Source organism: Ipomoea nil, unplaced genomic scaffold (assembly GCF_001879475.1).
Source record: "Ipomoea nil cultivar Tokyo-kokei standard unplaced genomic scaffold, Asagao_1.1 scaffold0878, whole genome shotgun sequence".
NCBI lineage: Eukaryota > Viridiplantae > Streptophyta > Magnoliopsida > Solanales > Convolvulaceae > Ipomoea > Ipomoea nil.
In genome coordinates, this window is record NW_017617306.1 from 675582 (window position 1) to 687642 (window position 12061).

The following is a 12061-nucleotide window of genomic DNA, read 5'->3' on the forward strand; positions in this document are numbered from 1 at the left end:
TCACATATTTTTATAATGGTATTTATGTCTTTTAAAATATATTTCATTTCTATTCCATAAATCAACTAAACAATGTAATATAATTCCTAAATTCTATTCCTTCTGCACACTAAACAATAGGATACAATTCCTATTATATTCCTTGTCTATTCCATTCCTTATGGAAAAGCATTCCTATTACCTCAAAATTCATTCCGTGAACCAAACATGCTGTAAAAGAAATAAAATTCAAAACAATTTTGACTTTAGATATATATATTAGATTAGATATATATGTTATTCTTTAAATTCTGATTTTCGAGACTTACACATTTTGCAAAAAATTTCCTTTCCTCTTCACAAATTTTAACTTTATTTTGTTATTGAAATTTAAGCACGAAAGAAGAAATTAAAACAAAAACAAAACTACGTTTAGCGCAAAAACATAATCTTTAGCGTCGTCCCAAAGTCGTCTCGAGGAAGCGTCCCGAAGTCGTCTCGAAGAAATATCCCGAAGTCGTCGTTGTCGCTGCCTCCAACCTTCGACGCCGTCGCCGCGTCATCCCTCCTCTGCCGCCATCGTCCTCTTCCCGCCATTAAGCTCCTACAGGTTAGTCCTCAATTTTTTTAATCCTAATCCCTAATTTCTTAATTGTATTGTTGAATTTTTCATATGTGAAAGCTATGAATGTTCTTAAACCCTAGGTCAGTTGTGGATTATTAAGTTAGTTTATGAATTGTGGATTATTAGGTTAGTTTATGCAATCCCTATGATTTCATTATGAATGTTCCACTGCCGAAGAAATCATAGGCAAGGCTGGGTTAGGCAAGCATTTTTGCAGATTGGATGGTGTTGGGGGAGTTGATTTAGAGTTATGGAGTAGAGCTGAGCAATTCAAGCAAATTTTGGGTTAATACCAGAAGATGATGGTGTTGGGGGAGTTGATTATTTCTGGGAAAAATAAATTGGGAGTGGCTGAACAGAATGTTTCAAAAGAACATGTTTTGGTTTAATTGAGGTTGAAGCCAAGGTATATTTAACACTCTGGAACTTACAGAAAACCCAATTGAGTTTGAGTACACTAATATTGCCATTTGCTTTGATTACTATTTATCAGTAATAAGTTTTCTTTATGACATTTTTTTGGAGTAACTTGTAGATTCTGCTGATTCTTATTGATAATGTCAACTCATGGGAAAATACAATTTTCTCTGACAGTAAATGAATATGGAATTATTAATGTTGTGTGTCACTTTTTATATATAGCTAGTTATATCCTAATTCTCATACTGTTGAGTGTTGGTTGTAACTTTTGTTGGTACTTACTAAATGTCTAGTAATGCACAAAACTTCTACAACTTTGCTAGTATGACTGCAGTTTCTCTCTTAGAGCACTTTTCTATCCAGGGGTTGGAGGAGTCTTTTCTACTTGGAATGATGGATAACAAAGACTACAAAGCAGCATAAAAATGAGCAACATTTATGGGGAAGCAATATTTGTGTACACTTGTCCAGGAATACATTGATAGGAAACTGGAAAATGATGCTTATGAGGTCATAACGAAAAACCATCTGAGGGAAGAATTCCCAGAAGCATATCATCAAGGCAAAGAAAGGCAAGTTAGTTGACTTAGTTCTGCTTACTCTCATGTGTCATTTATATTCTGTCTATTAAGCACCACTAGTTTTATGAAAAGTAACTGGTAATATTACTTTACAGCAAACTAAAGAAGCTTGATGAAAAAGGATGTTGGGATGTTGCTGAGGCAAGGACAAAGAATGATAGACAGCTTCTTGAGTATTTGATATGTAGCCAGCCTCTAATGGCTTTTCTGAATGAGTTATATGTAACTCTGGTCTTGTTGCTTTTTCTTTTTGTTGGTAAGTCATCTGAATTGTTGCTTTTCCTTTTCTTGTGCGGCGTAGGAATGCACTTGATTCTAACTTTGTAAATAATATTTAGACTTGGTGATTGTACTAATAAATGGTTGATTGTATTTTGAAGTAGATAATGAATTGTTGTGTATTTTGAAATACTTTACTTATAGAGGACGATTGTACTAATGAATTGATACTTTTGTATTTATATGTTGTTTGAATAAATTGTTATTATTATATTATTATGTCTAAAATTGTTGTATATGAATGTGAAAACAATGGTTTTTAACCGTTGTCTTTGATATATAAGACAACAGTTAAAAACTGTTGTCTTATTGTAATTTTAAACAATACAGGTTTCAACAACACTAAATAGACAATAGTTTTAAACTGTTGTCTTATATATCGAAGACAACAGTTAAAAACTGTTGTCTATCGACGTGACTTTCAACAACGCTTGATTTAACAACACACAATAGACAACGGTTTTTAACTATTGTCTTATATAGAAAAGACAACAGTTAAAAACCGTTGTTTATGCCTGTGACTTTTAACAACACCGGTTTCAACAACACTCAATAGAAAATAGTTTTTAACTGTTGTCTTTTTTAGAAAAGACAACGGTTAAAAACCGTTGTCTATGTGCGTGACTTTTAACAACACCAGTTTCAACAACACTCAATAGACGATGGTTCAGAAACCGTTGTCTTTTCTAGAAAAGACAACGGTTAAAAACCGTTGTCTATGTGCATGACTTTTAACAACACCGGTTTCAACAACACTCAATAGACAACGGTTCAAAAACCGTTGTCTATGTGCATGACTTTTAACAACACCGGTTTCAACAACACTTAATAGACAACGGTTCAAAAACTGTTGTTGTTTCTAGAAAAGACAATGGTTAAAAAGCATTGTCTATGCGTGGGACTTACAACAACACTGGCTTCAACAACATAAATTTTACCCCTATGACAACGGTAAAAAACCGTTGTCTATGTGCATTTTTCTTGTAGTGCACCTTTTGTCATCATAAGATCGTTCAGGTTTTGGTTGGATGAAGGTGGTATCTTCTTCCATTGCTCCTTCTTTGTTGTTCAGAGTAGCCCCTTCTTCCTCATCAATACACACATCATCATCTCCACATTCTTTTTCTCGCTCTTCCTCCTCAAGCAATTCCTCTTCACCTGGTATTGTGAAATTTCCCCCAACGAAGGATCGGTTGACCTTTATAAACTTATTCAAATCATTCACATATTGTGGCACTTGTTCAGGGCATTCGAAAGGTACGTTGAGGTACCATTGTTTCAACGCTTTGGAGAATTCTTTCTCGGATGTACATCTTTCCTTGCCCTTTTGGTATTGAAGTATTTGGAGTTGAGGTTTGGATATGGGCCCATCATGTTGAACATCTGCTGGAGTACTTGGCCTTCCGTCCTCATCAGTTTGTGACACATCCTCCACTTCTTTGTTTGAAATGATCTCGTCAGTTGAAATGGGAACCGGAGGCATATTTATATCTTGTGATATACCTATTTGTACCTCTAGTTGGTTCCTAGTGGTAACTTCTTCGATCAGATTGGCGAGTGTGGCCTTCATTCATCTTAATGGTTGTATCGTTTCTTCGTGGTAGGTCGCCACTTCATCTTTCATTTCTTTTCTTATAGAATCCCTAAGGTCTTCCATATCTTGCTTTGCCTCGTGTATAATATTATCACTCCTTTTGTCGAAGCAATCATACTCTTCTCCATACACAAATGATGGTTGAGTGACATAGCTTGGTTCATTTCAACAACCGTAATCACTTGGTGAACTATAGCCTTGGTGTTCATAGAAGTATGAAGGCGGTGGTGTGTATTGATAGTTTTTATAACGCCCCCAAAACTAGGCTATTTTTAAAGCATTTAAACTTAGTAATTAAAGGTAAATCTAACCATTAACACAAATAAATACAGCGGAAGCTTAACAAAGTCTTAGGGATGCTAATATGCTATGCCACAACTAAGTTCCCAACCTAGTTGCACAGGCTTTACAAAACACTTTCCAACAATCTACAAGAGGCTCAACTACTTTACACCTGAAAAACATAAGGGGTAGCACCCGTTAGTGAATAATGCTAAGTAACCCACCACTACTCGTTGAGTACAATATAGTATAGATATATGAAAATCATTTGAGACTTGGAATACATATTATATAGTCTTTTAAAACGAGGAATAGAAACAACATTAGACTCATCATGGAACACTCTCAATCAACCGACCATCATACGATAAATCAAGAGATCAATACAACGATAAGAACAATGGAATCATCAACAATACATGATAATCAATATCAACCAAGGCAACATCATAACATGAAGGATAACATCAATACATGCTCATAAGAAATAGAAAGTCAAGGATCTCATTCAATGATATGTTTCAACCTTATGCCCGGTTCCAACCTTATAACTTCAGGCCAACCTTATCTCAGTTCCAACCTGTACCTCCAAGTGCCACCCTGTACACCAAGTCCAACATTTTCCCTCCTGGAGTCATCGCTCCCCGCCTGCATCCGCCAGCTTATACCACCGATCTCAGGACATACGCAATGTCATAATAATAGTACTAATCACGTGATAGTATACCGCCAATCATGTGAGCAAAGCTCAGTATCAATACCCCCAATCTCATAGTAATCACATAATCATTGACATAAAGGATTGAGGCTCATCAATAGCCCAATCAAGATCAATCAATAAAGTATATCATATGTACTAGATACAACAAGAGATTCAATCATAAGGCTTCAATGAAAGACATGAAACGAACAATCAAGACCATAGCACGATAACAATAGGCTTCAATACAAAGATTACATTAATTGGTGAATACAAGCTATCAATCCTCATTGAGAATGAATGAACAAGCACATACTAATACCAACAACATCGTAGCTAGCATGCAAATCAATGGAATAATCAATACGGTTCAAACGAACATCAAGACTTCACATTAATCCAACGAATCACAAAGTTGGACCTTTAATCATGATTCAAGACTCATAATCCTATCATGGATACTTAGGACACTGTTCTAGACGTACGAAACATCAAATGAGACAAAAAATTTGCACAACGATTTAACAAAACGGAGGCTAAAACATCACATACCAGTGGGCGGAACGGTGGGTGGACAACCACCCGCCACTCTCCATAACAGGTACTAGCAGGTGGAACCACGGGTGGGCCTCCATCCGCAGCAACCCCCCCCCCCCCCCCCCCCCCCCCGCCGGCAAAACACCTTCCACCCGCGGGTGGAACGGCGGGCAGACAGCCACCCGCTGTTCCGCCCGCGGGTACACCTTGTACCCTCAACATTTCCCTTCGGGGAAAAACATCAACATTGCCCAGTCCAAGTCCAAAACACCCAAAATCTCACATTCAACAAGAAAGGGACTTGAACACATGAATAGCTCAATGAATAGCATTTATGAACCCTAGATACAAGCTCTAAACATGCATAAACACAAGATTATGCATCAAATTACTCATGAACATCAAGAACATCAATAGAGTAGCAAGAATCATCATAGCAAGTATAAAATAGGTTTTGTAGAGCATGAGTTACCTCCTTAGCTTAGCAATCCAAAACCAACACCAGTTTTAGGCTAGGCTCAACTCATAAGCTAATCTATAAAAAAGGAATCCTGCGAATCAAATCGAACATTCACTTAAATAACAAGTATGCTAATCAAAACTAATTAAACTATGAGCGGATTTGAACCCTAACTTATCTTAAGATTAACAATAAGCTTTACCATCTAAACTAATCACCCTTTAATTAACTTAGTTATAACATTATTATACTCATAACTAAGCTAATAACCAAGCTTCTAAGATAGAACTATTAATTAAAAGCTAATAATCAAAACTTAATTAGTTAAAGTAAAGTGGGAATTGAACCCTAGCTACTTATACCAAACTAAACACACTCCTTACCACTAAACTAAAACCTTTCTTGTTAACCCTTAATTAACAACAACCTAATAACCTAAATAAAAAACTAAGACAACAAGAGCGACAGCTCACCTCATCATCTTCTTCATCATGCAACCCGAAGCCGTGGGTGGAACCACGGCAACACCACCACAAGCGGTTCTGCCCGCTGCCTGCCTCTTCTAGGAGAACTGCGATTGCCGCCGGAGAAGGGAAGGATCCTCCACTGCCGTCGTTGTTCTGTTTCTCCAGGGAAAAAGGGAGCGCCGAGGGCTCTGTTCAAAGTCCAAGCTGCTGCCAAGGTCGCCGGAAAAGCCGAGGAGGATGGAGCCGCTGTCGTCAACGAGAGAAGGAGGATAGGGTCGCCAGAACTGCCACCTTGCCGAGGAGCTCCTGCGTCTACCGTCCGCCGGACCCGCCGCCGTACTCTGCCAAAGCTACAACTTGCCGGCTTGCCGTCCTAGTTAGCTTGCCGCTACTGCCGAGGGAAGAAGGAGTCGTCGACCCCCCACCCCCCCTTGCTGCTGAAACCGTCGACGGAAGGTGAGGCCAAAGGTGGTGATGTGCGGCTATTGTTCAAGCAAGGTTGAAGGCCACAGAAGTGGGGGAGATAAGGGGATGGCTGCTGACTATGCGTAGAGGGTTGAAGATGAATTATAGGGGAAGAAACATTAACTTATATATCTATGTACATCTTCCATATGTAGTAGGGTTATATCATTATTATTTAGACTTAGGTCATTTATAGAAGGTTGGACAAGATAGTTTGAGCTTGGGTATTTCTTTTGAGTTTAAGAACAAAGGCAAATTATGCTGTGCATCCCTATGCACCATGCATGGTGCATACGGATGCAAAAATGACGTCATTTTAATAAAATGTGTGTCTCCCCTTAAAAAAAAATCAGGTTCGATTCCCAACAACAACATATGAACTAAAATTCCATAATCGATGAACTATAATTCCATAATCTAATCTATGAACTAAAAATTCCAGAATGAATGAACTAAAATTTCATAATCTATAAACTAAAATTTCAGAATCGATGAACTACAATTCCATAATCGATGAACTATAATTCCATAATCAATGAACTATAATTCCATAATCTATGAACTAAAATTCCAGAATGAATGAACAATATAATGTTGTTGCTGGGAATCAAACCTGAATTTTTTTTAAAGGGGAGACGCGCGTTTTTTAATAAAACGACGTCGTTTTGGCATCCATATGCATACGGATGCACAGCATAACGATTGAAGAACAAACATGATGTACATATATGATTTGGGCTTACAAAAAGGGGTAGGCTTTTAGGAAACAAACATCATTTTGGGCTTAAGACATTTTGGGTAGTAAAATCATAGTTCATAAGATAAATAGGCCAAAGCCCATTTTATATATATATATATATATATAGTAAAATATTCAAATCATAGATAGATAGTTCTATTTGGGAAATATTTATATTTAATTATAAGGTTTAGGAAATTACGGGGTGTCCAAGTTTGGTAATAGGGGTTATAGGGAAAATTGCTTTGGGAATAGATTGGAGGTGGTGGGGTGTATTCATGTGAAAAAGGTACAGTGTAAGCCTGGTAGGAGTAATGGGAAGGATGTCCAAAATTGTGATGTTGAGAGTTCATCGTTTCAAGTCTCCTGAAATCACAAAATTTGGAAAAACTTTTGGTGGACACAAGATAAATAGTGAGATTAAAATAATAAAACAAAAGAAAACGTAACTCAAGATTCAAAACATCAAATTTCCTTACTATATTACAAACTCAACAAAACAACCGTTTACCACTCCCCGGCAACAGCGCCATTTTGACCAGACACTTTTTCGTTTACGGTTCTCTTTTAGAAAGCATGGTCAAAAGATTAGATGTGATAGGGTCATGTAAGGATTTGAGATTTAATGGTGATAAAACGGGGTGAGTGAGAACCACCCCGAGTGTCGTACTCAAGGAGTGATAACTTGGAAGTGTTGAGAGAGTGTTATGGTAAGGATATTTGAGCTTGAGGTCCTTGGTTAAGTGATTGCATTAATAGGTTGTGGTAGAATAAGAGAACAATGAGAAAGAGAAATAAGAACTGGCGGGAAGTACTCACGAAACTATTAGCCGCTAGGTGCCTACAACGAACTAATCGAGTGATAAAAGATGAAAAGGAAAAACGTAACCAGCCGGTCACTGGTAGAATTTCTTAAGGTGGTGATTGTTCCACAGGCTCACCCTCCGTGGTTTCTACCCGGTAAGTTCCCGGGTAAACTTCGCTTGCTATCTTGTACGGCCCTTCCCATCTGACCGCCATGTTTCCTCCCTCGGTGGGTCGACTGGCCGTCCTTTCTCTCAGTACGAGGTCCCCTACTTGGAGGTATCTAACCTTGGCCCTTTTATCCTCGTAGCGCTTGACAGCCTGCTGATACTCGACCATCCGAGCATAGGCTACATCTCGCCTTTCTTCCAAGAGATTCTTTTCAATTCGCAGCGTTTCTTCGTTGCCTTCATCATTGTACAACAAGACTCGCCGACTAGGCGCCGGGAGCTCGGTCGGGACCTTCGTCTCGAACCCGTATGCCAAGGCAAAAGGTGCTTCAGCAGTCGCCCTTCGCGGGGTCCTTCAGTAAGCCCATAGCACCTTTTCCAATTGCTCAACCCATGTGCCGCCTAACTCCTCCAGTTTTTTTCGCAACCGTCCAAGAGGGTGCGGTTTAAGTTCTCAATCTGCCCATTCGCTTGGGGGTAAGCCACAGACACCTTAATGTGCCGAATACCGATCTGCACACAGAAAGCCGCGAAGGCCCTATTGCCGTTGTCGTTCACTTTCGATCACTAGCTGCTCAGGCAGTCCAAATCTGCATATGATGTTCTTCCAGACGAAACGATGGCATTGATACTCGATGATGGTGGCCAGGGGCTCAGTCTCTACCCACTAAGTGAAATAATCCACGGCCGCGATGCAAAAACGCACTCGCCCGGGCGCTTGGGGAAGCAACCCGAGCAGGTCGATACCCCAGTTGGCAAATGGTATTGCGGTGGTAATCAGGGTATAAAAGGTCGCCGACCGGGTGCTCTTTTTAGCGAATGCTTGGCATATGGAGCATTTTATCACTTCTTTGATGCAGTATTTCACCATGGTTGCGCAATAGTAGCCCTGAACGATGAGTTTCCTGGCCAGAGTGTTGGCCCCCTGATGGGCCGCACAGATTCCTCGATGGGTGGCTGCCATTACGACCCTGGCCTCCTCGGGAAGTAGGCAGCGCAATAAAACCCCCCCATAGGATCGTTTATAGAGCAACCCGTCCACCAACTCGAATGAGGGAGCTCTCCTTCTAATGCGGTCAGCATCCTCCTTATTGTCGAGCAACTCTGCCTTTTGCTTGTATCTGACTATGTCCGCCAGCCACGGCCACTCGGCCTGGCTCTCATGGCCGAATGGGGAAGTGGGTGCCTGGACAACCGTGCAAACCGAGAGCACTTTGGTGCTTGGTCGTTCTAGGACCTCGGTGCGACAAGCCATCGACAGGTACGGAGGTATACTTCCCAATGCCAACTTCGATATGATGTCCGCTTCCGCATTCTCTGCTCGCGGGATGTGAATGATCTCATAAGCTTCCAACATATCCAGTAACCCTTCGGCCATATCTTTATAGAGTCTTAGCCTTTCCTCCCTGGTTACGCACTCGCCCTTCAACTGACTGACTACTAGGCGGGAATCCGTCCTTACACGCACTCGGGCAGCGTTAAGGGCGATGACTAACCGCAATCTCCCGACGACCACCGTGTACTCTGCATCATTGTTTGAAGTCCGAAATTAGTATCTTAAGGCGTTATATAGGCGGAATCCCTTGGGGGTGGTGACCATGACACCACCTCCACAATGCCGGGTGCTGGCGTCACCGTCGATGTGTATCCCCCACCATTCCGCCACTTCTAGGCCTTCGACCAGCGAGCCCTCCGCTAGGTGGGCGGAGCATTCTACTATGAAATCAACTAAGGCCTGGGCCTTGATGGACGGTCGTGGGGCGTACTCAATCCCATACTGGGTGAGCTCCATCGCCCACTTGAGTAGTCGTCCGGACGAGGCCGGGTTACGCAGCGTACTGGCCAGCGATAAGTCAGTCAACACTCTGACTGTATGAGCTTGAAAGTAAGGCACCAACTTTCTGACGGTGGTGACTAAGGCAAATGCCACCTTCTCGAGGGGAGAATAGTTGACCTCTGCGCCCTTCAAAGTCCGCCCGACGTAATAAACTGGCAGCTGAGTCTTCTCTCCTCCCACACCAGCATGACCCCGACCGCCCTGTGGGAGGCGGCCAAGTATAACAACAGTGTTTCTCCCTCCTTGGGTTTAGACAAGAGGGGTGGAGCTAAAAGATACTTCTTTAAATCCTCGAAGGCTGCCTGGCATTCTCCAGTCCACCAGAACCTGTCCTGCCTCTTCATAACCTCGAAGAAGTGGAGGGCCCTATCGGCGGACTTAGACAAGAATCGGCTAAGGGCGGCCATCCGACCAGTCAATCGCTGCATTTCCTTAAGGTTGCTGGGCGGCCGCATATCTAGAATGACCCGCACCTTCTCTGGGTTCGGTTCAATTCCTCGCCGGGTAACCATGTCGCCCAAAAACTTCCCTCATTTAACCGCGAACGCGCACTTCTTGGGGTATAACCTTAGGTTGAACTTCCTCATAATTACAAAACAATCTGTCAGATCCTTCACGTGGTTAGTTTCCTCCTTGCTCTTGACAAGCATATCATCAACGTAAGCGGCCATGGATCCGCCTATCAACCCTTTGAACAATCGGGCTACCATTCGAGTATAAGTGGCTCCAGCATTTTTAAGACCGAAAGGCATTACCCTATAGCAGTATACCCCTTCCGGGGTGATAAAGGCGGTCTTTTCTTCATCCGACTCGTGCATGAATACCTGATGGTAGCAGCGGAAAGCATCCATGAAGCTGAGCAAGGCATAGCCAGCCGTGTCGTCTACCAGCTGATCGATTCGGGGCAAAGGGAAGGGATCCTTCGGACAGGCCTTGTAGAGGTCGGTGTAGTCGACGCACATTCTCCACGCCGGCGGCTTGGGCACCAACACCACGCTGGCCAGCCAGCCGGGATATTTAACCTCCTGAATGTGCCCCGCGGCTAGCAGCGTATCTACTTCCCGCTTCACAAAGTCCATGCGATCATTTGACAAATGCCTTCTCTTCTGATCCACAGGCCTGAGGTCGGGATCGACCGCCAACCTATGCGTTATGATCGACCGGTCAACCTCAGGCATATCCTCTGGCCCCCACGCAAATATTTACTTGTATCCCTTGAGAACTGTCATGACCGCCTGCTTCACAGAGGTAGGCAGGCCAGTTCCGATCCGGACCGTTCTGTCGGGACGCTCAGCCTCAAGGATGATTTCCTCTAACTCGACTGCGGGAGTCAGACGCTCCGCTGGCCCCTCAGCCACCTGATGGGCAATAGTGTTCACTCGGTCAAAGTTCTGCCCAACCTTTCGGCAGGCTTGCAAGTAGCAACTACGAGCCGTCTTCTGATCACATCACACTACTCCGACACTGGTCGGTGTGCGAAACTTCATACACAAATGCTCAATAGAGATGAGGGCGCCCAAATCCTCTAGCCCTGGTCGGCCGAGGATGGCATTATACACACACACCAGAGCAACGACCATGAACTCCATATCCAACTTTCTTACCTGAGGCCAGGTGCCCAACTCTACGGTCAAGGAGACGCACCTTTCTGCCTTGACCGCATCGCTGGTGAATCCGGCCAAAAGGGTCCTAACTGGTCGTATCTGTTCCCTAGGCAATCCCAATTTCTGGAAGGCTTCTAGGTATAACATGTTAACGCTACTGCCCGTGTCAACCAACACTCGTTGGGTGACCGCATTTGTCTCATTGTGATCTGTCATCCCCTTCTGCACTGCCACGCCTGGTCGGCGCCACTGGTTAGGGGGCAGCGGCCGGCCATGCTTAATGAGCACCTCAATTTCTTCCTTTAAGCCTTTGCATTCCCCCGTGAAATGGGTGCTCGTGCGATGGTATCGGCAATAAGGTGCGGGGTTTGCACTGACCACTTGGGGCCTGTCGCCATGGCGGATAGGCGGGGGCGGAGGTAGCGGGGCGTAGACCTCGTGGACAGGCTGTGCCATCAGCTGGGAGGAAAGAGCTCATAGTCGATCCAAGATTCGGCGAGCTCTCACACGAGTGCCAC

At 43.0% G+C, this 12061-nt stretch overlaps 2 protein-coding genes and 1 long non-coding RNA gene across 6 annotated transcripts; 1 reads left to right on the forward strand and 2 right to left on the reverse strand.

Moving 5' to 3' along the window:
• The first annotated feature begins 365 nt into the window (after positions 1–365).
• LOC109179147 lies at positions 366–1992 on the forward strand. Of its 4 annotated transcripts, none has more exons than XM_019328711.1 (3): positions 366–589; positions 1348–1596; positions 1701–1992. In XM_019328711.1, the coding sequence occupies exons 2-3, from the start codon at positions 1463–1465 to the stop codon at positions 1930–1932; spliced, it is 366 nt and encodes a 121-aa protein (XP_019184256.1). In that variant the 5' UTR covers positions 366–589; positions 1348–1462; the 3' UTR covers positions 1933–1992. The 4 variants fall into 4 exon arrangements, with proteins under 4 accessions (XP_019184256.1, XP_019184257.1, XP_019184258.1 ...); XM_019328712.1 differs by having other exon boundaries at positions 1359–1596; XM_019328713.1 differs by having other exon boundaries at positions 1371–1596.
• A 1835-nt stretch (positions 1993–3827) lies between these two features.
• LOC109179148 lies at positions 3828–6433 on the reverse strand. Its single transcript, XR_002053850.1, has 3 exons — positions 5931–6433; positions 5470–5548; positions 3828–3932 (listed from the first exon to the last, which is right to left on the reverse strand). It is a non-coding gene; the product is annotated as an uncharacterized LOC109179148 (long non-coding RNA).
• Positions 6434–10469: 4036 nt separating this feature from the next.
• On the reverse strand, positions 10470–11117 carry LOC109179160 (RNA-directed DNA polymerase homolog). Its single transcript, XM_019328724.1, has one exon. It carries the CDS (start codon positions 11115–11117, stop codon positions 10470–10472), a length of 648 nt encoding a protein of 215 aa, XP_019184269.1.
• Positions 11118–12061: the final 944 nt, after the last annotated feature.

Coding starts and splice junctions, on each gene's coding strand:
- LOC109179147 (XM_019328711.1), top strand. CDS start 1,463: ATGGGGAAGCAATATTTGTGTACACTTGTCCAGGAATACATTGATAGG. Junction 1,597..1,700: donor TATCATCAAGGCAAAGAAAG/GCAAGTTAGTTG, acceptor ATTACTTTACAG/CAAACTAAAGAAGCTTGATG.
- LOC109179160 (XM_019328724.1), bottom strand. CDS start 11,117: ATGCCTGAGGTTGACCGGTCGATCATAACGCATAGGTTGGCGGTCGAT.